Genomic DNA, 25301 nt, shown 5'->3' on the forward strand with positions numbered 1-25301 from the left:
CTATGCTATTCTCTCTAACAGCTGTCGCCACTGTGACATTCATTATGAAAGTAAGACAGACTGACTTAACCTTGGCTGGTGTCAACCTAGACCATGTGGGGTCTCAATGCTTGTTTGTAAAGCACACGATTGAGCTAGAAATCCATTTCTTCTCTCCGGGATACCCAGCTTTCTATGTGTGCCTTGCAATGGAATGTTTCTCTGGAAATTCTCCTGGGAGTTCACACGTCACTCTCCAAGGACCTTGATTGCAACAGAACTACACTGCTAAAACTGCCTTGAGTGTAATTTTCATAGTCATAGGATACAAAGATATCCCTTGGCAAACCCTCTGGTAAGGAAATAGTGAGCTATATATTGTTAATCTGAACACAGTTGTTTTTTTTTTTTAAACATTTTATTTATTTATTTGAGAGCGACAGACACAGAGAGAAAGACAGATAGAGGGAGAGAGAGAGAATGGGCGCGCCAGGGCTTCCAGCCTCTGCAAACGAACTCCAGACGCATGCGCCCCCTTGTGCATCTGGCTAACGTGGGGCCTGGGGAACCGAGCCTCGAACCGGGGTCCTTAGGCTTCACAGGCAAGCGCTTAACCACTAAGCCATCTCTCCAGCCCTGAACACAGTTTTTTATATAACTTTCAGCACCTGTAATTTCACATTTGGCTTTCCTTGTGTATTTCTATCTTAATATCAGAATTAGAAGGAATGTCTAGAACTTTTGTCCATGTTAGTTTCAGCCTTTGGTTTTTAATGCTGTTCTTAGTTATTTTTTAAAGGCCCAATAGGGTTAAAATGGTGGGTCAATAACAACTTTATTCATCATCATATTCTTTCTAGCTAATTTGTTGACTCATAGAACTACATTTGCTTTTTTCATCACAGTCATAAAAGAACCACTTGTCTTCAGCTACCAAATCTCTTTCTAAAGAGAATACTGGTGCTGAAGAGATGTCTCAGAGGTGAAGATGCTTGCCTGCAAAGGCTAATGACCTGGGTTCTAATCTCTAGTACCCACATAAAGTCAGATGCACAAGTGGTGCATGCATCTGGAATTTATTTACTTTGGCTATGGACCCTGGCACACCAATTCTCATTCTCTTGGTGCCTCTCTCTCTTTCTCTGTATGCAACTCTCTGATTACAAGTAAATGAACAAATAATAAATAATATTTTTTTAAAAATAAAGAAAATATGGACAGTACGGAAAAGAATCTACAATCACAGCCATGGTCTTATAGCTTCCTCTCCTCCTCAACAGCAATTATGAACAAGTATTATAGTCATAGACATAGGTCCACAGCTACCCCTCTTCCTCAATGGTAATAAGGAACAAGTATTACATTCCTGATGTTCTAGGGAATGCATAATCATAGACATAGCCCCACAGTGCCCCTCCTCCTCAACAATAATCATGATCCAGTATTACCTCCCTGTTTTTTTGAAGTATTCCACTATGCATTACACATGCATCACTTCATTTACTTCTCCCAAGATGTAGATTTTATAATTATCTTCAATATATACATGGGCCAGGGAAAGTCACACAGACAAGGTTAACCAGCTAATAAAGGAAATTAAACTCAAGAATGGACACTGCAAAGCCTTATACCATTCTGCTTCCAGGGACAGAAGAGTAAAAAAATGGAATCACAGCACATCTTTAACATCCAAAAAGATGACATCAGACAAGGATAAATATGAACCTCATCCAACACACACAAATGGAAGCCCTAGTTGTAAAACAAAGAATGGGAAAAAATATCTAAATGATCATAGTGGACCCCACAGGTTAACTTTTAATCGACGTTGAAGTACAGATCCATGAATTCATACTAAAAATGCAAGCACAGCCACTAAGAACCAAATCAGATCTAGAATATTATGGGAAGTCCTTGATTGACTCTCTGGAGAAGGAAAAAGCAGCCAGACGATGTACAGGGGCAGAGGCCAGGAAGGACTGCAAGGCATGTCCAATCCATGCTCTACAACATGGTGAATACACCAACAATATTTTTGATACTTTTATTATTTATTTAATCATTCATTCATTCACTTAAGAGAGAGAGAATATGGGCACACTAGAGCCTCTAGCTACTGGAAACGATCTCCAGACACATGTACCACCTTCTGCATCTGGCTTACATGGGTACTGCGTCCTTAGTCTTCGCAGGCAAGAGCCTTCACTGCTAAGCCATCTCCCCTGCCCTCTAGTGATATGTTTAAAGGAAATTTCATACTCAAAAAATGTGTGAAAAGAGACTTATAACTATAGAAATGAGGATGTTCTAAGTATTAGAGTTGTTACAATAGAATTAATCGCCGTGTCAATCGTTCTCAATGTTGTGAATGCCAAAGTAGAAGAATGAGGGTCTATCAGGGATCCTTCCATCTTCCATCCACTTATTTATTCATTCTTGCATTAGTCATAGGGTCATCTATATTTCCACAATATTGTGCAGTTTCCTCTATGAAAAATTCCTATGCTGGGAGGGAATTTGACATAAATATAGCATAAAGAACACAAAAAGCTTCAAGATCTATACTGTCTTCCCAAAGTGATGAGTAAATTTGTAGTAAGAGTTTTAATCTAATCTATCAGGAAAGGGTAAAGGAAATAAGCAAAGAATTTAAATATATATTAGTGGTAAGTTAATAAATATACTAGTGAAAATGATTATTAATTAAACAATAAATAACCAGTTTTCTTAAAGATACCATGCTTATTGGAGACAAAATATATAAGGGCATTACTTTTTTACAATTTTAAGATCATAGAGAAAAGATGATTAATTCCCAAACTTTCTGGGTACTTTATCAATTCCCACAACTTCACCACTAAATATGGTCTACTTGATGTTAAAATCTCCAGTCCCAGCCTGATCCACAAATCTGTCTTCTCACAGGCATTTAGAGAAATTCTTTATAACTAAAATTGGACTTACCACCTTAATGTCCCACATCCTATTTCTCCATTTTCCATATCTTAAGCAGTGGCATGCCATTCAGCAGGCAGTCCAAGCCAGACTATCAAGAAGCCTGTTCTCACTAGTTCTTTACAACGTAACCCAAATATGACCAATTGTCCACATGAAGATTTATGTTGATTAAGTCAATGACCATTCCTAGCTCCCTTGAATCACAGTCCCCATAGTCCTGCAGGAATTCTCTTTGCCAGTCTCTCACAGGTATAGGCAGATGTTTGTTAAAAATCTGTCCCCAACACCTCAGCACTGAGGCAGACCAAAAATGAACCCAACATGGCTCAGGGAAATCTTGCGGAAGAGGGGGCGGAAAGAATGTCAGAGTTACATGTTGGGTCATGATTTGCAGAGACATTTATCATACTAATAACTGGGGGCTATCTCCACAATGCACGACCCATTTTCATTAACAAGGAGGGTCTAATGGGAGGGGGCAGATCACAGATGAGCCTAAATAATGGTACCAAACTGCCTGTATTCACTGAAATGAAAACTAATAAATTAAATTAAAAAAAAATCTGGCCAATAAGTTGGCACAGATGAGCTGAGTTTCTGTGAATGTTTTTGTTTTTCCTTGATGGAATAGGCTATATGAAAGAATGGGTACTGCACTAATCTCTCTGCCCTCTGTTTCCTGGCATTAGTTTATGTGTTACCTGCGGTTCTCTGGTCACCATGTATGAAATCCAAGATGAGAGGAAATACTGAAGGATAATAATCAGGTCGTTAAGGTAGACTAAAGGCAAACACAACAAACATCACTGCCTACCATGATCAATACAGACAATCTCCTACCTCCAAAGAACTCCTTATTTGAGAAGAAAAACACCTTAATTTGACTAAACTAGCACGGTTAGGTATTTGATTGGCTGCAGTTGAATACATGGTTAAGTGATATTGCCCCCAAGGGAACGCTTCTTGTGTCACGTAACTGCGAGTACAGGGTGCACAAGGACATAGGCTTTGAGTTTAGCAGGTCCACCTGAAACTTGGGCTCTGCCACTTTGCTATACAATGCTGGGTAGGTAGTCTGTTCTCTCAGATCCTCAACTGTCTCCTCTGTCAAACAAGATTGGCAATGTGTAACCAAGTTTATTGTATGTAATAAATAGCATTATATGTGTGAAGGACTCTGTAAAAGCCTGATAATAGTAACTACTTTGAAACTATAGCCATGTTTGTTGGGAAGCTCATAACTTGGTTTGGAAAGTTCAATAGTACTCAGGCACACTCTATTTCACCAGTGTCCTAAGTAATAACAGATATCTGAAATTACCAGTAGTTAAAGGTGCTGGCTGGAAAAGCCTGTCCATCTGAGTTAAATTTCCAAGCCACCTTCATAAGTACACACATATGCACACACACCCGCACGTACAGTATATATTTTCTTTTTTATTTAAGACAAGGAAAGAAGTTACATAATGTTTCCTTAGAACTCAGGTCAAGCAGAAGGCAAGAAAAGGGACACACCCATACCTAGTATCTAGCCAGGGAAACTTTTTATAAACATCCCACAAGTATATGAATGTATAAACTAAAGACTGAGCATTGCAGTTCTAGTATAAATGGAATTTATATAGATGGTTTATGAAAAGGCAAATACCAAGGACCATGTGATTGTGGATAACATAATAATTTTACTTATCAAATAGCTAATGTAACTTTAAAAGCAATAAGATACTCCCCTTGGCTTGGCTTTCACAAATACACAATGTGCCCTTTTCTCTGCTGCTATCAAGGAGTACTTCTGATGTATCTGAAAATCAAGACACTAAGACATGAGGTGTAAAAACTGCACATGACACAGCCAAATCCAAAACTACTTGTAATGTCTGTTTCATCAGCTCCACCTCTTCCAGTTTAGCCACTAGGAAAAGCTATCTCCCACTCTGAATATATACTTGTACTAAAATTATCCAATTAACCTCCATGGTTCTGTGGAAGGATCACATGGAGGTAGCTTCTTGGGACATATTAATGGTCTTCAAATGTTACAATACACCAAAACATTATTTTCCTAAGACCGTTGAAATTTATGGTCATATCCATATCAACTAGTATCACACAGCGGTGCACTTTAGCTATGATCACCAAAATATCACATTGCCAATGGGGATTAGTGCCTGATACAAAAATCAGTCCTCCTTTATACATGCTTCATAGTATATCTTTCTTATACAGGTGAGCCATTACCTATACATTCCTGTATAGGAGCACTCATAATAAAAGAAGGTGAGCTACTCCTGTAAAGTTTTAAGAGAGGCTAAAATTTATATATTTCTATTACAGACTTACAAGCTCACACTAATTATTAATTATCTGCCTAAGTGTACACCACTTTACACATCCTGCCCCTTAACTAGAGCTCTCAGAAAAGCTACTCTACATTGCCTGACAAACGGACCGTGTCTTTAACAGCTAAATTGCTTAACAAATGCAAAGATTTTCCCATATGCACACTTTATGGTACAGTCTCCACAATTTAGCTGCATCTCCACAGCAACATCCCACCCTGATGAGCTTGGGAACTCAGGGAGAGCACCTAGCTGGGGACAATCAGCAAATGAGGGCCAGTCTACATGCAGTTCCCTAAAGCATATGTGAGAGAGATCACTGCAGACAGACCTTAGAGGCAGTGAGTGCTCTAGTGGTCTGGTCTGCTAGGTGAGCACTTCACCAAGTCACTGAGAGGCTTTGTTTTATGCCTGAGCAAATGTGAACCCAATTCTACTCTTAAGCTAGTATCAGTTCAGCTGAGAGAAAAGCCATAAATTTTTATTTCAGAACCAAATGAAACTCATCAAAGATAGGGGCAAAATCTCATTAATTATTTAGAGACTGTGAGCAAGGCCACTTTCTGTGTTTTATTTTCAACTAGGACTCAAAGGACACAGAAGACTTCACAATAAATAGAAAACATAATCACACGAAAGAATAAATGTTTAGAAATGTTTGGTATCTGAGGAAACAAAACATTCAGAGCACTATCCAATATCACCACGTCTTTATGGATCAGGTCCTAACAAAAACAAGGGAACTAAAAAGAAAAAGATCTATTCAAGATCACAAAAAAGATCATCTCATGAACTAGGACTTTCCAGCTTAGTTTCTTCCCATATCTAGCTAACAGAGATCATCTCTGAATACTGGGATGGTAAACCAAAGTATTTAAAACATTTGTGATCAGTGCATGTCAATTTCAAGTAGTATCTGTGAGGCCATCAACAAGCAAGGAAAATGAACATGTATACAGAGAAATAAACACTAAAATACAAAATAAAGTTTACATTTAATTCTGTCAAGAGAGCATTTGTTAAAGGTTTCAAGAATATGGTTACTTGGTTCATTTTCAAAGACTCTAGGTTCTGAAGGAGACAGGGTCACTAATAATTTTCCTCCACAACTTGGTATTGCCTAATTAAGTATAATCAGTTACACATAAAGAGGTTATGCTACCATGCAATGCATTCACATTTGGTAACTGAACTGTTAGGAATGCAGTTGGTCTGAATAAAGGTGAGTAACAGGTTTGACCAATTAGCAACTCAATAATTTCAGAGACGTAAGCCAATACTGATAACACAAGGCTAGACAATCATGTTTTGTGATTTGAACTCTAAAATTATCCTTTTATGTGTCTCTTTCTCTCATTCTTCCTTCTTTTGTGTTCCCCTTCCCTACTAAGTGTCATCAGATAGAACGCACTGCCTATTTTCACTCATCTTTAATATGACCCATGAGGAGGATGCACTTAATCAATCACTTCTACATTCCACCAAGTTTCATTACATGTGCTTCAAGTATGCACAGTACTTGTGCCAGTAGTCATCTCCAATAAACAGAAAAGCAGCCGATATACAATGATAGTGTGCATTATAACTGGCAATGAAACATGCTATAGTTTATACCAGTTTACAGTGATCTGTCATAGTTTTTCCTACTAATAAACATCTGTCAAGGATCAGAAACAATGAATACTCAATTCTCGAGAAGATGAAAAAACAGGCTGGAGAAGCTGGGAAAATGGCTTAGCGGTTAAGGCATTTGCATGCAAAGCCAATGGACCCAGGTTCAATTCCCCAGGACCCACATAAGCCAGACACATAAGAGGCCATGTGTCTGGAATTCATTTACATTGGCTGGAGGCCTTGGCATGCCCATCCTCTCTCCCTCCCTCTCTCCCTCCCTCCCTCCCTCCCTCCCTCCCTCTCCCTCTCCCTCTCCCTCTCCCTCTCCCTCTCCCTCTCCCTCTCTCTCTCTCTCTCTCTCTCTCTCTCTCTCCATATATATGTGTGTGTGTGTGTGTGTGTATTATATATATATGTCTGCCTCTTTCTCTCTCTCTCTCTCTCAAATAAGTAAAAATAAAACATTAAAAAGGGTTTGTATTTTTTTTAAAGATGAAAATTGTTCAATATGCGATCCATACACTTCGCAGTAGTTACTAGACCTGCTGTTCTGAAAAGGAATTGAGATCAAATGAATTATTCTTTCTACTTATCTACTCATAATATAGATCCTTTATCATCAGAATCTCTTGAGAGTAAACAGTATGACAGGATAATCCTTCCAATGAGGCAACCTTCCATGCCAAGAAGAACAGAACAGTAACATCTCCAGAATGTTCCCAAGCACAGAGAATATGTCTGGCAAAGTTTCCCCTGGATGAAAAGCATTGTCCTTAGTAGTAACTCCATTGTTCATATGGCATATAAGAGAGATGAAAAAAACTTTTGATTTGTGAGCAAAACCCCTAGACTCACTATGAGGGGCTCCTAACCATGTGCAAGTGTGAAATTGAAGACATGGAAAGAAAATAGCTGGAGGGAAATTATTCACAAAGAGACACATCTAAATTCAACATGGTCCCAAGGACCTATTTCATAGGGTGACTGCTTTTGTGCACAGGCTAAGATGGAAACGGTGTTTGGTGAACTGAGCATGCTACATACTGTCTCCACAAGGTCCTGCCTTCTGTTCCAATTCCATTAGAAAAGAAAGGTGTTTTAAAACTGCTATCACTCATGACTCAAAGTCTCTATATTTTTCAATTCATAACCCAAACCAAAATAGAAGGCTGCCAACGTATGTAGGTACAATGCCATAAGAGACACAAAGTAAAACGGCTGTTACAAAGTACAGCCATGTGCTGCAACTTTCCTTGTCTACGACTGGGTAGTGAAGGCCAAACATTATTTTCCTGTCTTGACAACACAAAATTTAGAGTTCATAAGAAAACTTGGCAGTGCCTCATCACCACACAAGGGAAACGCCAAGTCTAAGGCTGATAAGAGCCCCAGAGCCCCAGATTCTACTGTGTTGTGATGTCTCTTACAGCATGCAATGCCCAAAACAGAGTTCTGCAGCTTCATTGATCCTAATGAGTGATACAATGAGGACAAATCAAACTTTCTGGAAGGTCCATATCACACCTGAGATGGACACATAGCATTCAAGAATGTCAGGTTCATATAGATCTCATTACTGCACTGAAATTGTCCTGGACTTGAAGGACAGTAACAGCTTTAAGAAATGTGGTCCTTAGTCCTCTACTCAAAGATCCTTCAAGAAGCAAGGGACCATTTAATACTGTCAGAGGTGAAATTTATGAAAAATTCAAAAAAACCAAAGAGCTATCTCCCTGTTGAACAACTTAAAAGAATGGTTCTACTACAATACAGCAGCATTCTTTAGTTTCCACCATGTTTACCATTAAAGACATTACAGTTGTTCTCCCTGCCTGTGTTCTCACTGACCTGATTCATACCATGATAGTGTTCAACAGAGTTGGGAAACTTCTGGCCAAAAGTTGGAGGCAGTTCTCATATTTTCATCTGTTTTGGCATGTTGTCCAAAAGTAAATGTCTTTTGGCATACCTAATCCTCCACAATCAAAATTAACAAATACAATTATGTACATACTGGATGAAAATAGAGGGCCCCTACCACATCCCAGGCAGTGGGCATTCCTGTCAGCCTGCTAAATGGTGGCATGTCGGCATGCTGGAGGTAAGGTCCCTGGAGACTCTTTTGGCAATAGTCCAGCACAAAGAGAATCTCTGCTTGTCACTTGTACTGGCATGTCCCATGACTCTGCTGCTCAAGGGTGCCAAAGCCTGCTCTGTATGGGTACTACAGGAGATTGTGGGAGTAAGACTGGCCTTTGTTCTGCCAAATGCCACCAAAAAGACTGGGTAGAGGGTGATGGCTGAGCTACAGGCCTATTGCCCAAGGAAGCTTTTTTGGATAGGGTGGACAGAAGTCAAGCCAGAGACCTAAAGGAGGAGGTTCAGAGTAATACAGACAGACATTTAACCAATTGATGACTTGCTCAAGGAAGTAAGATGAGGAAGGCCCAGCCCTTGAAGGGACCAACAGCCGGCCTCAGATACCTCTCTCCCTGCACAGCATTCTCAGTGCCTGTACTTTCTTGACCTTCTCATTATAATACATTTTCATCTACTCCATGTTTCTTTGTAGTTTTCTTTCAATTGCTGATAAGATGCGATGCATTTTCATGTACTGTTACCTTAAAGTTCTTAATTTTCAAACCTCAAAAATTTATATATTTTTTCTCAAAACATTATACACTATGAATCAAGCACCGTAAATTGGAAATTGCAATATGAATTTCCCATTCCCTTCTTCCTTATCTGTCCTCATTGGAGAATGTTACAGAGATACTGTGTGAATTACCATCCACATCTTTAACTCCCTGGGCCAGAGGTAACCAGGAATGAGGAAGTAGGGGATGAATTGGACAGATATTACTAAATAAATCCTTCCCAAACTTGACCCCTAAAGCAGTAACAGTAATCTCAAGCAGATGAGGACAGAAGACTCAGGTGCTGGTCGTAAAGTTATAAAGCTGAAAATCAGTCAAATAGTAGCTTATTACCAAAATTTAGAAGAAAAATAATTTCTAGTAGTTCCATGAAAAAAATCCCTGTGTTATAAATCAATTTTTATTTGTATGTGAATTTTAAGCATGTTTTTGTCTTAGAATCAATAACTTCCTCTTTCTTTCTTCCTTTATTTCTTAATCTTTATGACACAGTCTTAACATGTGGCTCTGGCTGGCCTTAAACTTGTAGTCCACATATTTGGGCCACCCGGAGCTGGAGTTTCCACACCCCACTGCAGTGAATAGCTTTTTGTGTAAGTAAACTTCCCCAGGAATTTAGAGAATCTACACACCTCTTTTAGCAACAGTCTTCAAGGAATGGTTTTCTTCTGAATCTCAGGGCTTCTCAATTTTATAAAACCAGGTTTAAATGAACCTATTCTGACTATAAAGGTATTTTTCCTTATCTTTTGATCGCAAAGGGGGATGGGCAGATTGCAACACCTAGGCACCCCATAAAGATATTTTGACAATCAGAGCTATATCACAGACACTGACTAGAAAGAAAACAAAGAAAGAGCAATGGAAGTGCTCTCTGATGAAGCAGAGGGAAATGACCTGTCTGAGTGCTGGGAACTATCAACTTGTCCAGTGGCTTTTCAAACAATTATTGATTGATTTTACTTATTTCCTCTTATACATCAAATAACCTGTGATTCGGATTTTGAAAGCTGAACTCTACCACAATATAATCTGAACCATACTCTACAAATAAGAGAATATTCTGTATAGGCAATGATATAGAACTATAAAATAAAACTAAATTTCCATAATGCCGGTTCTGCTTTGGGGTTTTCTTTCTAGTATAGTAGGATGTAATATAGACCAGACTTTAATTTATGAACTTTCCATTCAGAGTTTAAGCCCTATATATCTAGTTTCCTGACTCATTCATGTCTTAAACATTCAATAGTCTTTACTGAGGTCCTATCCCAAGCACTGGCCTACAGCAGGATGCTTTTTTCTCCTGGATGCAACCCACTGGGTTATTTCATCCTGGAACCATTCAATCACTTAACTTTAGAACTGGAATGAATTGAGGTATAAAAGAACGACCCAGTTGAAATCAAGCTTGAAAGCGTTACATTTGGAAAACAGGTTCCCAGCAAAGTTAATTGAAGGTGTTCATGAAATAGATATGAAAGGGCTGAAATGACTACTCTCAGGATAAAATACAGCAGAAGGAGAAGAGATCAATGGATAATGGCGATGAGAGGTTCCCTCAGAGATCATCCACAGCACTGTTCCTCCCTCAGCTAAAAGTTGTGAAGTGTGCAGCCCTATCCACAGGCAAGGTGGTGTGAGAGACTTAAAATCTCTTAACAGTCAGCTTGCTAAAATCACTAGTTGTCATGTTCATCAGTATATCAGAAAGACAGTCTAAGTTTAATATATTTTAAGATTTAAAATGCTTGTCAAATAAAATCACTATTAAAGGGCTGGAGAGATAGCTCAGTGGTTAAGCGCTTGCTTGTGAAGCCTAAGGACTCTGGTTCAAGGCTCGATTCCCCAGGACCCATGTTAGCCAAATGCGCAGGGCACATGCCTCTGGAGTTCATTTGCAATGGCTGGAAGCCCTGGCGTACCCATTTTCTCTTTCTTTCTCCCTCCCTCTTTCTCTGTCTGTCACTCTCAAATAAATAAATAATAAACAAAAAAATCACTATTAAAGATCCCTACTTTCAGGAATGGCTGTGGGCACCATGTGACAAGCCCAATAAGTAAGGGATATCAACAGACAATCTCAAGCTGAAAAATAATGAGAGTAAGGGCTGGGGAGATGGCTGTGTGCTTGTAAAGCCTGCTAGCCTGGATTCAATTCCCTAGCCACCCACATAGGGCCAGATGCACAATGTGGTGCATGCATCTGAAGTTCATTCACAGCAGCAAGAGTACCTGCCATACCTATGCTTCCCATCCCCCACTTCTCTCATATAAATAAATAAAAATATTTGAGAGAGAGAGAGAGAGAGAGAGAGAGAGAGACCTGGGGTGGGAGTATGGCTCAATGGTAGCATGCTTGCTAGAATGCATAAGGCCCTAGTTTTAATCCCCAGGATGATGAAAAAAGGAAGGCAGGACAGAAAGAAAAAGTACATAAAGTATAGGAAAAAATGTCCAGCACTATTGATTTTGAACTTGCAAGCAGACTGTTTATCTACATATCCTCAGAACACTTTAAAAGTGAACTATAGCTTCCAGAGCTGACACCTATATTTATAATTCTGTCAGAGTGCAGTAACTGAAATATTACTTTACCTCTGGAACTTTCAGCTATCAGATGATTGCCCTTATTGTCAAGGCATTGCTATGTTTCAGGATTTACATCCCTGCATGGGAAATCCATGAAACCAGAGGGAAATAATGTCCTATCCATGTTTTAAAAAGATTGCCTTACTCTGTGGTCATGCTTACCCTTCCCTTCCCTTCCCTTTTACATGAATGTCTCCCAAATAATCCTCATCATAAGAGCTGACTCATTGGCTATTTTCAGTTTGTCATTGAAAAGAAAAACTTCTACCAATAGGACCAACTCACATTTGCCATTTTACAAGAAGTCATCACCTGCCTCTGACACAGGGGTCTGCAAACACTCACAACACTTCACCTTTATACTGAGCTAAGCTCAAGGTAGCCATAAACACTCTAAAGTAATACAAACCTAAATATTCCTGCTAGGCCAACGGAGCAGTGGAACTGAATTATAATGAGCCAGCAGCTGTAACAATATGACCACAGTAACCAAATCAAAATACCAGCCGCTAACCCAGATGAGATCCAAAGGTCATCCTATAAGCCAGCAGCGCTCTTCAGTTCTGCCCGAAACCTCAATCTAATCCCACAGGAAAATGTTCCACTGAGCTAGTTTAGAAATCAGCGACTGCGGGGGTGAATCACTTGGTGCCCTGGTACAGTGTCACTAAGGACTAGAACTGAATACCACAGTCAGGAAACAACCGCTCACAATAAGACATGCAAAAGCACAGCAGCTGATGTGGAGCTGAGCCGGGCCCAACTGTACAGAAGTATCACTTTCCACATCCCTCAGTCACCAATTCATGAAGATAACCTCACCAAGCAATATGCTCGCTTATCCTCCAACAAGCTGTTTTTCAATTAAGACCCTGAAACAAAAGAACGAAAATACATGCTTCAATCCTTCCTTGGATCAAAGACTTGCAAATAGAAAATATATTATTTATATTATAAAAATATTTGGACAATCATTTGCAAAAGTTTAATTTTTGTCAAAACAAAAGCAGGATTTTTTTTTCATGATTATTGGATCCTTTTTTGTTTATTTTTTCAAGGTTGGGGCTTACTCTAGTCCAGGCTGATCTGGAATTCACTGTGAATTCCCAAACTGGCCTTGAATTCATTACCATCTTCCTACCTCCGCCTCTAGAGTGCTAGGATTAAAGGCATGTGTCACTGTGCCCAGAAATGATTCTTTTTTTCAATCTATATTCTTTGTATATACTCCTTGCCAAGAGGCTCAAAGAAATTTATAGTAAGTTAATAATCCTCTTTAAAACACAGGACTCAAGCACACATCCCTCCATCTTGTCACCGTATTCTAAAAGCTATTCAACTGACCACTTGTGAAGATTTAATAAAACTATTGCAAAATTATAGCAAGTAAGTTTCTAACAGATCAAAGGTAAAACAATAGCATTCATAGTCATAGTCACAAGGAAGGCATGATGTGTGTTTCCTCCAGATACAAATCAGTACACTGGATGCAATAAGAGCAAATTAGCTTGCATCTCCCCTGACAAAGGTGTGGAGGGAATGTCAGCTGAAAGATGCAAACAGTCAGTACTGTGGTCACTCAATCCCTCAAAGCCCTTCCAGCACCAAAAATAAAACAAAAAATCCTCTTAGACTTGCCATTTTATTAGAAACTGACATTTTGTTTAAAGAGTTTACACAATATTGGCACTTCGCATAGTAACTCTAACTAGACAACAATGTAAGTAATAAAACAATCTTATAACAAGAAATGTCATTTATTCGCCTGGCAGAATAGCCACACGTGTGTGAATGTGTGTGCTTATGTTTGCACTCATGTATAAGCATATGTGTGATCATTTAGTGTTTACTTTAGGACATCAGAAGCATGAGATAGGGTAGTATTTTCATTTATACAAACATTTCTTAAAGAAAAAATTAACAAAGTTACCTTTATTATTCTTATCAGTTATACCCCTTTTGCATAAATTTGATAGAAACATAAATGAATTCAGTTTTCTGCTTGGCACCAAGCAGAAATTTGATATTATAATAACTGTAACATTTATGCAAAAGTATTCACATGAAATCACAACAAGTAGAAATAAAAAGATTTTGTTAACAAAAAATATTTGGGTGGTAAATATGTTCACACTGCCTCTAGCATACCCCCAAAAGGGGAGAGTGCTGCAGGACATTTCCTTCTTTAGAAATAGAAGAAAATCTTACTAAGTAAACAGTTTACCAAAAAAAAAAAAAAAAAAAAATGCAGGTCATCTGCAGTTAATAACTCTTTCCCATAAAATGCATGTCACTTTTTTCTGCAGCAGGCACCTAACTCAGTCATACTTGGCAGATTTGACAAGAGAGTATCTGCCCCGATACAGCGAGTGATTTATTTCTGATACTGTGGCTTTTACCCTAATGTGGCATCATGGAAAATTTGTCTTTGAAATGTAAAGAAATCCTTTGTAGTTTTAATGAAAACAGTTAAAGATTCTGTGAGTCAATCAGTACTCAAAACTTTCAGTAAAGTCTAAGCACTTCTTTAGGCTGGAGGAAATTTTCCACAAAGGTTATAGCATGAAATATTGGTTTGGCCACAAAGAATAGTTCAGGATATAGCCTATATCCTATGAGTTCAAACTGTGATTTCTGGTACAAGATCTTACTTGTATTTACTTGCAAATTGTTTCTCTTTAATCTTTTGAAAGTAACATCCTTCCTTTGCTAAAATGCAGCATGGCACCAAAACCAGCTCATCTTAAACGTCATTTCATTTTAAGTAAATAGCAGCCTGCGCAAATCAATGAGTCTTTGTTCCCAGAATCTGGCCCTGAGATACCCAAGCCAATCAAGAAGGCATTTGGGATGTGAGAAATTAGGGTGGTGGAAGAACTTTCAACACAGCAGCATCATTAGGTCTTTAAAAATATTTTTAAATTCATCCCTAAACTAAAAATGTAAGGTATTTCATACTTGTTTCAATTTCTTTTTTCTTTCTTTCTTCTTTTTTTTTTTTTTTTTGAACACTGCACGGTGCCCTCTAGCTCTGAGGGTGACTTCCCTGACCCCCGCCTGACACTGCCCTGTTAATGTCAGATAAACCATTTAGCCCAAGCACAATTCTTTTCTGTGCAAAAATCTGCTTGAGGTGGAAAATGTAGCAGTTTGTAAACAATAAAGAGCCATGTTTCAGACCAGACAGCTTATCTAACAGAGAAGTCCTTTCACTGGGAACAGTGGGTGGGAGTCTTGCAGACATAGTAGCATTTCCTATCACAATGCAGGAGACTGTCTTGGCGTCCATATTTGAGAGTTTAATGGGAAGGAGGGCAGACGGGATGAAAGAGAGAGGCTGACATGGATTTTCAGCTTAAACAACAACTAAGTGAAAAGAATGAGACCTGGACTGTCTATCCACTTACATTTTAAATACTACTTGGGTTGAAAAACTAATTTGGTTTGGAAAACTGTCGCCCGTGATGAAGCATTATGAACACTTACTTAATATATTTGTATTCCTTGGTGTATTAAGAAATATTACTTTACCAAGGTATTCCTTAACTTGTTTTACATATATAACATGAACATCTTAATACGAGTGGTGATTCATTTCAGTTAACTCATAAGAGGATGAATTTTACATCTTTAAAGGAAGTTAGTACATTCTTTTCATGCTACATCTCAGTTCCCATTTTCCAGATTTTAACTCTGCTTTGCAAAATTGGGTAAGGTTGACTAGAGACACAAAGCGGTTAATATTAAAACTGTGGCTACTGACAGTGAAGCATCTAAAAGTCTTTAAAACCCAAGTTGGGGCTGGAGAGATGGCTTAGCGGTTAAGCGCTTGCCTGTGAAGCCTAAGGACCCCGGTTCGAGGCTCGGTTCCCCAGGTCCCACGTTAGCCAGATGCACAAGGGGGCGCACGCGTCTGGAGTTCGTTTGCAGAGGCTGGAAGCCCTGGCGCGCCCATTCTCTCTCTCTCCCTCTATCTGTCTTTCTCTCTGTGTCTGTCGCTCTCAAATAAATAAATAAAAAATTTTAATTAAAAAAAAATAAAAATAAAAATAAAACCCAAGTTGACAAGTCTCCTCATGTGTTTCTACATGCCCTTAGTTAGCTGAGGCTTGACATATTTTTCCATCAACAAATGAAAAAAGAACCAGGGTGTCTGTTAAAGCTAAAAATTAAAACATCAATGTGAAATTTACCACTTTGAAGTCAAAAAGAAAATACAAATGACAAATGCTCTGATCAATCATCTCTTGGTGCTATCAAGGGCTGATGCTCTCAAAGATACAAACACAATGTTACCCACTAAAAACAACTGTGCATTAAATACCTGATTTTATGGTAACCTTTTAAAAAATGATGGAGATTAAAGGACTATCCACATCTTAACTAACTGGCATAGCTTCCAAGGCTTAAAAATCAGGATGCTCTTGAAAAGCATTTGCAATTACGGTTTCAGGATGATAGAATTACTGCTACATATTTTCCTTGGAGAATGGTCCAACAGCTTGTGTCATGAGACCCAACTTCATTTTTTAACAGATTTTCAATAGAATTTGGCCAGGTTGAAAGACTAATATTGTTAAGAACTCAAATTTACTAAATATAATTTTTTTCAATCAAAACATTAGTAGCCATCTATTGGGACCTTTTAAGCCATTATAAATTATTGTTTCATTGCTCAAGTTATTTGCTGTTAAACAAGCATCTCAACAGAGCAGTCAAAAGCATAAAATTATGCTACAGAAGCCAGTATGATGGAGCATGACAGAAATTTACACACAGTATAAAACTACAGGCAGCCATTTAATTCGTTTGTAGTAATGCAGGTGAGGTCTGTTCAGACCATCAGTGCTAAAATTCACACCCTGACTAATACATGACCAGAGTGTACAATTAAACTTAAAATGGCTGCTCTAAGTTAAATGCACTAAGCCCTATGACAATGTTTACATAACCTCAATGATTAAAAGAGTCACAGCTGATATTATATATCCTTGTCAACCAAGAAGTCCAATATTTTTATTTAAAAATCTAGGCTTTTAATTCATCAAACTCAACTAAGAAACTACTGTAGCAACACTAAGGAACTACAGTGAGTACTTCATGCCTCAGGAAAACAAAAAACGACCACACAAATGCAGTCCCACGAAAATTCTCTAATTCCACATGGTTGTAAAACTTAGTCCTTGATGTTAACAAACAGACAACCAACACGTTTCTGGAATTAAAGATTACTACAGTAAACTGGTTAAATATCCCTGCTTCTATAAACTATACCTGACAGACATACTTTCCCCATCTACATTAAAGCATAAACATTGTGAAAGCTCATATTAATATAAAATTAATCTTACTTTGTATTCTGGAATTGACAAAAGGTGGAGAGAGATTGTCATGTGACCCTAGGTCCCTGCTGGTCATATGGTCATAGGGAGTCCCATCTCCGTAGTTCTGTAAATAAAACAACAGGGTAAGTTTCTTAATATTACCTTTAAAAATATACACAGCAGTTAAGGCACTTGCTTGCCTGCAAAGCCTAACAATCTGGGTTTGATTCCCCAGTACCAAATGCACAAAGTAGTGCATGCATTTGGAGTCCATTTGCTGTGGCTAGAGGACCTGGTATGTACATTTTCTCCTTCTCTCTCTCTACCCCCCCCACTCACTCTCTCTCTCTCTCTCTCTCTCTCTCTCTTTGCGTGTGTGTGTGTATGTGTGTGTGTGTTTGTGTGTGTATCTCTGCTTGCAAATAAATAAATAAAATATTTTTAAATATACATAAATATATACCCAATACTGAAACCACTTCCACCAAAAGAAACTTCCCTCTATGGAGCATCAATGTAGGACTGACACCTTCAAACAGATCTCATACAGATAGTGAATGAGAGAAAACTCTGGAGTCCATCCACAAAGTTCAAATGTCAAATAATAAGAGCTGTGAAATGTTGGAAATACTAAAAGTTGTACCAGTTGCATGAAGTTGTTGACATCACCAAATGAAATAATAATGCAAACACACAACACTTATGATGTATATTGTAAATATTGGTTTATTCTTTTGAGAAGCCCACTAGGAGAAAGTACATAGCCTATAATAATCTGGTTTTTGGAAGACTAAGTTAGATAGATTTAAACATTAGCTTATAATATGAATGTTTCGATGTTTTGTTATGTCTGTGTGTGTCTATGTGTGTGAGCACACATATGTACCACAATAAGTGCATAAAGATCAAAGGACAATCTTGGAGTGTTCACTAATAGCCTTTCAACCTGTTTGACACAGGGTCTTTCTGGCTTCTTGCTGCTATGAAGAACTCCTCACCAGCTGGCTCAAAGATCTCCTGCATTTTCCTGACACTGCATACCATTGCCATAGGTGTATTGTGATGTCAGATTCATGTGCTACCTGTTTCCAGTTTTACATGGACTCTGAGGATCCAAGTCTGATAACCAGTTTTATGCAGCAAGTGTATTTAAGCAATGAACCATATGCCTAGAGCTAAAGTTACTTTGGCCATTGTAAAAGGTTGGTACAATAATCTGAAAAATAAAATAATATATAAGTAAACATTAAAGCTTCAGCATAATTAGTATCTCTGGAAGTGGACAAAATATTCCACAAAAGGCAATTTTCAAGAAGATACATTTTGGAGAAATGTTTCATTATTGTAATGATCTTCTTGTCTCAATGGGATTTAAAATTGAAACATTATTTTTAAGATCTCTAGTCACTTAATTTTAATGGAGAAATTTGATAACATATAAGAAAGAGTTAAAAACATCTGTATTCTTTGGTTCAAATCTCAGTCAACTAGAATGCATAAAGTGACCAGGACAGGAATAGGTAGGGACTGGCTGCTCAGCTGATTGAGCTGCCCATAAAATCTAAGTCAAATTGACACAGAGGTATCAGTTGGCATATTAGCCAAAGGGCAGGGTCTGACCACACACCAAAGATAGTTGCTGTAAGAACAACTGAAAGGTACATTACTGGACTAGAGAAGGGCTGGAACCACCCCCTTCCCAGATAACAATGTCACATTCACTTCTCTTCCCCATTTAGAGTAAGTTAACCTGGATAGTGCCATAATCTGATTCTATCAGCTTGTCAACACGAAAAAGAAGTCATGATTTAAATACCTCTGGTAGAGTCTTTTACTACTCTTACATAAAGCATTGCATAATATTGATACTTATTGTGCCCTCATGCTTGATAGACAGAAAGCTTCATATGTTATCTAATTTAATCATCATCTTAGTGCTGTGGGTAACAGACAGTATCACCAGTTGAGGATGGGAGGAAAAAGATGTGGCAAGATTGTCTATAAATATTTGTCTCCTGGGCTGGAGAGATGGCTTAGCGGTTAAGCGCTTGCCTGTGAAGCCTAAGGACCCCGGTTCGAGGCTCGGTTCCCCAAGTCCCACGTTAGCCAGATGCACAGGGGGCGCACGCATCTGGAGTTCGTTTGCAGTGGCTGGAAGCCCTGGCACGCCCATTCTCTCTCTCTCCCTCTATCTGTCCTTCTGTCTGTGTCTGTCACTCTTAAATAAATAAATAAATAAATAAATAAATAAATAAAATACTTGTCTCCTGCAGACTCCTTGGATTGGGAAAATATAAATAACAATGTACTTATTCAAAATCACTTACTGATCCACTTAATGAAAATGGCTGTTATAAGTTCAAAAGAAAGTTGGAAAGATTCTAAACAGGCCTTATTTGCCCAAATTCAATTAAATTATTCTGTGTATTGGACTAAACACACATAGTAAGAACTAATTGTTAAAAATTATTGAATTAACATTAGGAAATGAATAGCAAAAATGAATATAGGATTAATAACTTATTTCTTAATATATGTATTCAGTTCAAAACTCCTAGTGTTGCTTTGAATTACATACAACTGTAAATAAGGAGAAGAAATTAAGAAAATCTGAATGAACTAAACAGTAGAGGGAAGTTTTATCCTCTCCACTTGCTGTCAAGGGGAATGGATTTATTTCTGCAAGTGCAGACTGTAACATGAGGAGGAGGAAAGATTTCCTCAGCCCATCCATATAATGCATTAGAATGTCAAGCTTAACAGCTGGTGCAAGGCTCAACAAAGTTCCTAGTACTCTCTGAGATCCTACTATACACTGAAAACTAGTGTCGGGCTCAGAGTGTCAAGAACAGGTGGAAATGTCTAAGTTTGATGGCTAAAACATCCTCATATTGACAGCTTGATGACCCCCCCCCCCCTCCTTTAATGCAGAAACAGAGACCTCCTCCACCCCACACACAAATTAAGTGGGGCACTATGGTAAAACCTCAGCATCTCAGTAAACCTGAAGCATGCTTTTATTTGGGGAACATTGTGTATGCATTATAAAATTTGGTGTGAGTTTCATAGCACCTGCAAAAGATTCAGTTAGAGATATCATATACAAATTCCTACATGTTTCATTTAGAAGAAACAGGAAATATCTTCTGGTTCTGCTTTTAATTTTATAAATTAGGACAAGAAATTGGAGATCAAAAAGGTAAAATGACATGCTCAAAATCATAAGCATGGAAAACCACAAGGCCTAACCTCTCCTCCAGACATCCTTCCCAATATCTTCATGTAATTCTCAGAAAGAGGCAAGCAGTGATGGAGGAGAAACATGGAAAGGGGCAGCAAAAATCTAAGACCACAAAAATGAGTGAATCCAACTGGTGACCAGAATCCTGCTGGCAGAACAGTAACATGGACCCAAATGAGACCAGTACAGGTATATTATAACAGGAAAGAGCCTCATGCATATCTTCAAAATTACTCAGTAGTCTGGTCACATCAATGCATAATGATGAAATTATGATCCAGTGAAAGTTACTCCTAATAAAACAAATGAACTTCTATCATAATAGATTGATAAATTACAAAGGTAACACAATACAATTAAGGAAAGGATTTTTTGTTTTTTTTTGTTTTTTTTTTTTTCCTGGTTAGCACAAATGGGTCATGAATACATTTAGTAACAGCATCCAATAAAAAAAAAAAAAATGTTTAAGTCTCATTAAACCTACTATGCTAATGGAGGTCTGCCCTGGTTTTTTGTTTGTTTGTTTGTTTATTTTTCCTCTCTCTCTCTCTCTCTCTCTCTCTCTCTCTCTCTCTCTCTCTGTGTGTGTGTGTGTGTTTTGTGTGTGTGTCTGTCTGTCTGTCTCTCTCTCTCATATGTGTGTATGTACACATACATACACTCATTGTGTGTGGAAAACTTACCAATCTTTAATCAATTTACATATGTGCCGTGTCTGGTTAGAGGGGAAAAAAATTAGATATATACTTACCCTGGATGGGCTTGGGTGTCCTCCATTCCCCCAGGACCCTGAGCTACTTCTGTCTTCTACATCTAGGGATAAGAGAAAAGTTCTTTAGGCTTTCTTGTAAGAATTCTTTCTTTTTTGTATATTCACTTTTAAATTAATGTTTCAAATTAATCTCCTGTTGCCTTTAATTAAGAATCAGGCATGAGGCTACCATGATGATAGAGGCTTCTGACCCATCTACTTAAATTAACTCATTTAAATTCACAGCAGAAATGAACTGGACCCTCAGGAACCAGAGGTATGCAAATAAAAATTACTTCCATCCTTCACAGAATTTGATAGCCTCCATGGTTATAGATAGGAAACTGTACTTACAAGTTTTATTAAAATCTTTTAGGCAAAATAAACTTAAAACTACATGAACACAACTTTAATCCAAGAGAAGTAAAACCAGAACACTAACATTTCAGAATCCTGCCATAACGCTATTGGAAAAGCTTTGTCCTCTTACTCATCAAGGTTCATCATACCAGATGACAGACATGATATACAAATTACAAAGCATCTAATGAACTCAGGAGTTGGCTCCCACCAGAACAGTACAGGAATATTAGTGTTTCTTCCAAAGTTTTTAGATTGAGAATATACTTCCCCTTTTATTTATTTTTTAATCAGATATACCATTCAGCATAAATCCTTAATCTGGACTTTGATATATGGAAATAAAAACTGCGATTAAATTACAAAGCAATGTTTCTAAAGGGACCTCCATGAGCTATTAGAAAGTCAGAATTAACAGAACCCTTTCCCTAGTCAGTCTCCATACTAACTAGGAGAACAAACATTCTCTCAGAGTTGCTGGCAGCAATACTCTGGAGGGAGAACAGAGTGGCTAAGTTAACACACTAACTGCTTAACACACTACAGTGTTTTAAAGATCACCCACTATATTTAGGAATAGCTTTGAGATTTTTGATGAAAGGCTCATTATGAGGAGCATGAAATGTTTACATATATATATATATATATATATATATATATATATATATATAAATTTGATCTTGGTTGATATATAAACATATATATATATATGTTTACACACACACACACACACACACACACACACACACACACACACACATATATATATTTGATCTTGGTTGATTAACAGAAGGCCATCACCAACATCCCTTGACAGACTCAGGGGAGGGTGTGAATCTCTGAACCAGGACATATAATCTCATTTATTGAGTTTCCAAAAATTTCTCTGATATTGTTTGTTCCTTTAATGGTCTACTGACATTCCTTTTATTACAGCTATTTTATTATCAGTAGAAGTAATCATTAGTATATTAACAGATTTAATTTAGGGCACAGATGAGTACATGGTGTTACAGGATTTCTTAAGAGATGGGTTTGCCAACAATAACTAATTTATTATCACTAAACTTGCATGCTCTCCCTCCCTTCCTCTTCTTTTTCTCTCCTTTATCTGTCTCTCTCACAGCAAATGGTCCTTCAGTTTCTCTTGGTGGGTGCTTCAGAACATAATGTAACTGCAAGCAGATGTCCCCAGTGGACAGTTAGCACAGAACACTGTGAGCTTTGAGACATAGAAAGAAAGCTCTGGAGACTCCATCAAGCCTGCAGAAAAGTTGTAAAACTTTCCTCAAATCTACTGTTTAACAACCGAACATGCTGGCCTATCTTATGTATGTTAAACTAAACTACAAGAAGTTATTTACAACCCTCAGGGATTCTCACACGAGTAAGCTTTGTAGCTTACATGGCACTCTTAATTCTTAAATAAAAAAAAATATATTTCCACATGGAAAAATGTATCAATAACAAAATCTCTCAACCACTTCAAGTTTTCAAACATCTGGTACAACATGATTTCCTTTCCACCTACAACAGCCAGCTAGGTTTCATCATTCATCATTAATGGGAAAGCCCTCCCTTAAATTTGGTCAAAAGACAAGGAAGGAGCAGATTTGACTTCGCCTACCATAAGACTTCATGTTTCTTGGATCTTCGCAATTGCAAAAGAAGATTTAAATATATGTTAGGAAGAGATCTGGAAAAGTGGAATATACTACTATGCAACGAAGTCTCTACTGGGGGCAAGGACATTGGCAAATTCTGAAGACACTTTTGGTTGTCACAGTTGGGATGGGTGTTGGCATCTAGTGGGTGGAGATCAAGAATGCGATTAGTCATCCTACAAAACCACAGAATGGCTCTCTACAACTAAAAATGATCCGTTCCCAAATATCAGCAATGTCAATATCCAGAAGAAGCCTTTTGCCAAAGTTGAAGAAAAGTCACTAGAATTTGACTTGTAATTTACTAAGAACTCTTCTGTATATATTAATTATGTATTATATAAAGGTCTCCTGAAACATTCCAGCTCATGTCTGATGTGAAGACATTGCGTATTTGCAAGAGTTCTTAGTAAATTATAAATAAATTCCACACATATTCAAATTCTTCTGTCTACCGAATTAAAAAAAAAAAAAAAAGATGGTCAACCATGCAGGTGGCTGCTAATTAGCAGGCAGATAAAACACATCAAAACTTGAGTATTCCCAACTGGGCAATTTCAAAAGCGAGCAATCCAGTAATTAAAAATGCTGGAAGTCAGGCTTTTTCAAAACAGGTTAAATACTGGCTGGATTCCTTCATGAATAGATTCCCCCCCAATCAGATCTACTGCTCTTTTCCCATTTCCATCTTTCTCATTTCCTGACCTCATGCTGCTCTGCCTTCCTTTCTGCGTCCTCCCTTTTATTGCTCCTTTTTGAACAGACTCTTCCATCCCTTGGCCTCCTGCTAGAACAGAAGACAAGGACAGAAGATGAATTCCTCCAAACCCAATAAATAGAACCAGAATATGAATCCTAATTATACTGCATCATGGAAAAAAGAATCTTTAAAACTGATACTCATTTATCCAGAGCAAGAAGAGACAAATTGATAGCTTGAGTGATAATGAAGGTTAACAAGTTACTTCTCAGTCATCTGTTTCCATCTTCCCTCCTCTGAGCTTCACAAGACCATCCACTTATGAGCATTTGCTCAGTAACTAACCTAGCACATCTCATTTCGATGTGCTGCCACCACCACCTTAGTCTGAGTCACATGACATGCTCATTTTAAAGTCATCTCCTTAGGGTATATCTCACGCACACACTGGGTCTAGAACAATTTCTAACAAGCTTCCCAGGTAATTGTCACCCACACAGGAATTTGAGAACCGTAATCAGAAGCACAAGGCAAACTTTACCTACACCAGTAACAGTCACTTGTCTCACACAGTATGTTAAAAATGCTGTCTGGGCTGCACGTTTTAGCAGTATTCAGAACACATTCTCATCTCACCTGGATCCTGGTGGCCATTGTCTAACCTCACTTTTTTTTTTAATTAATTAATTAATTAATTTATTTGAGAGCAACAGACACAGAGAGAAAGACAGATAGAGGGAGAAAGAGAGAGAATGGGCGCGCCAGGGCTTCCAGCCTCTGCAAATGAACTCCAGACGTGTGCGCCCCCTTGTGCAGCTGGCTAACGTGGGACCTGGGGAACCGAGCCTCGAACTGGGGTCCTTAGGCTTCACAGGCAAGCGCTTAACTGCTAAGCCACCTCTCCAGCCCTAACCTCACTTTTTATGTAAACCCAGCATACACCCTGTGTGTGGCCAAGCCTCACTTCCTGGCAGATACTATATATATCCACTTATGTTGCCATGGTTTTGTTCCTTCTTCTCTTTCTCCATATACTGTTCCTCACCATCCATATGACAATAGCAGCTCACTATAAGTGATTCTGAATGCATTTCAGGACCTATGCTTAAATACCAAAGTGTA

General features: G+C 38.2%; 1 protein-coding gene across 8 annotated transcripts in view; it reads right to left on the reverse strand.

Annotated features, from left to right (window-relative positions):
• Tcf4 (transcription factor 4) overlaps window positions 1-25301 on the reverse strand; it is a 349556-nt gene that overhangs the window by 209714 nt on the left and 114541 nt on the right. For all 8 annotated transcript variants that reach the window (XM_045135203.1, XM_004654754.2, XM_045135205.1 and 5 more), the window contains 2 exons: window positions 21456-21517; window positions 17491-17587 (listed from right to left, as the gene is read on the reverse strand). In XM_045135203.1, the coding sequence (XP_044991138.1) occupies window positions 17491-17587; window positions 21456-21517 (159 nt within the window). The remainder of the gene's footprint in view (window positions 1-17490; window positions 17588-21455; window positions 21518-25301) is intronic.

Source organism: Jaculus jaculus, chromosome 15 (assembly GCF_020740685.1).
Source record: "Jaculus jaculus isolate mJacJac1 chromosome 15, mJacJac1.mat.Y.cur, whole genome shotgun sequence".
Classification (NCBI taxonomy): domain Eukaryota; kingdom Metazoa; phylum Chordata; class Mammalia; order Rodentia; family Dipodidae; genus Jaculus; species Jaculus jaculus.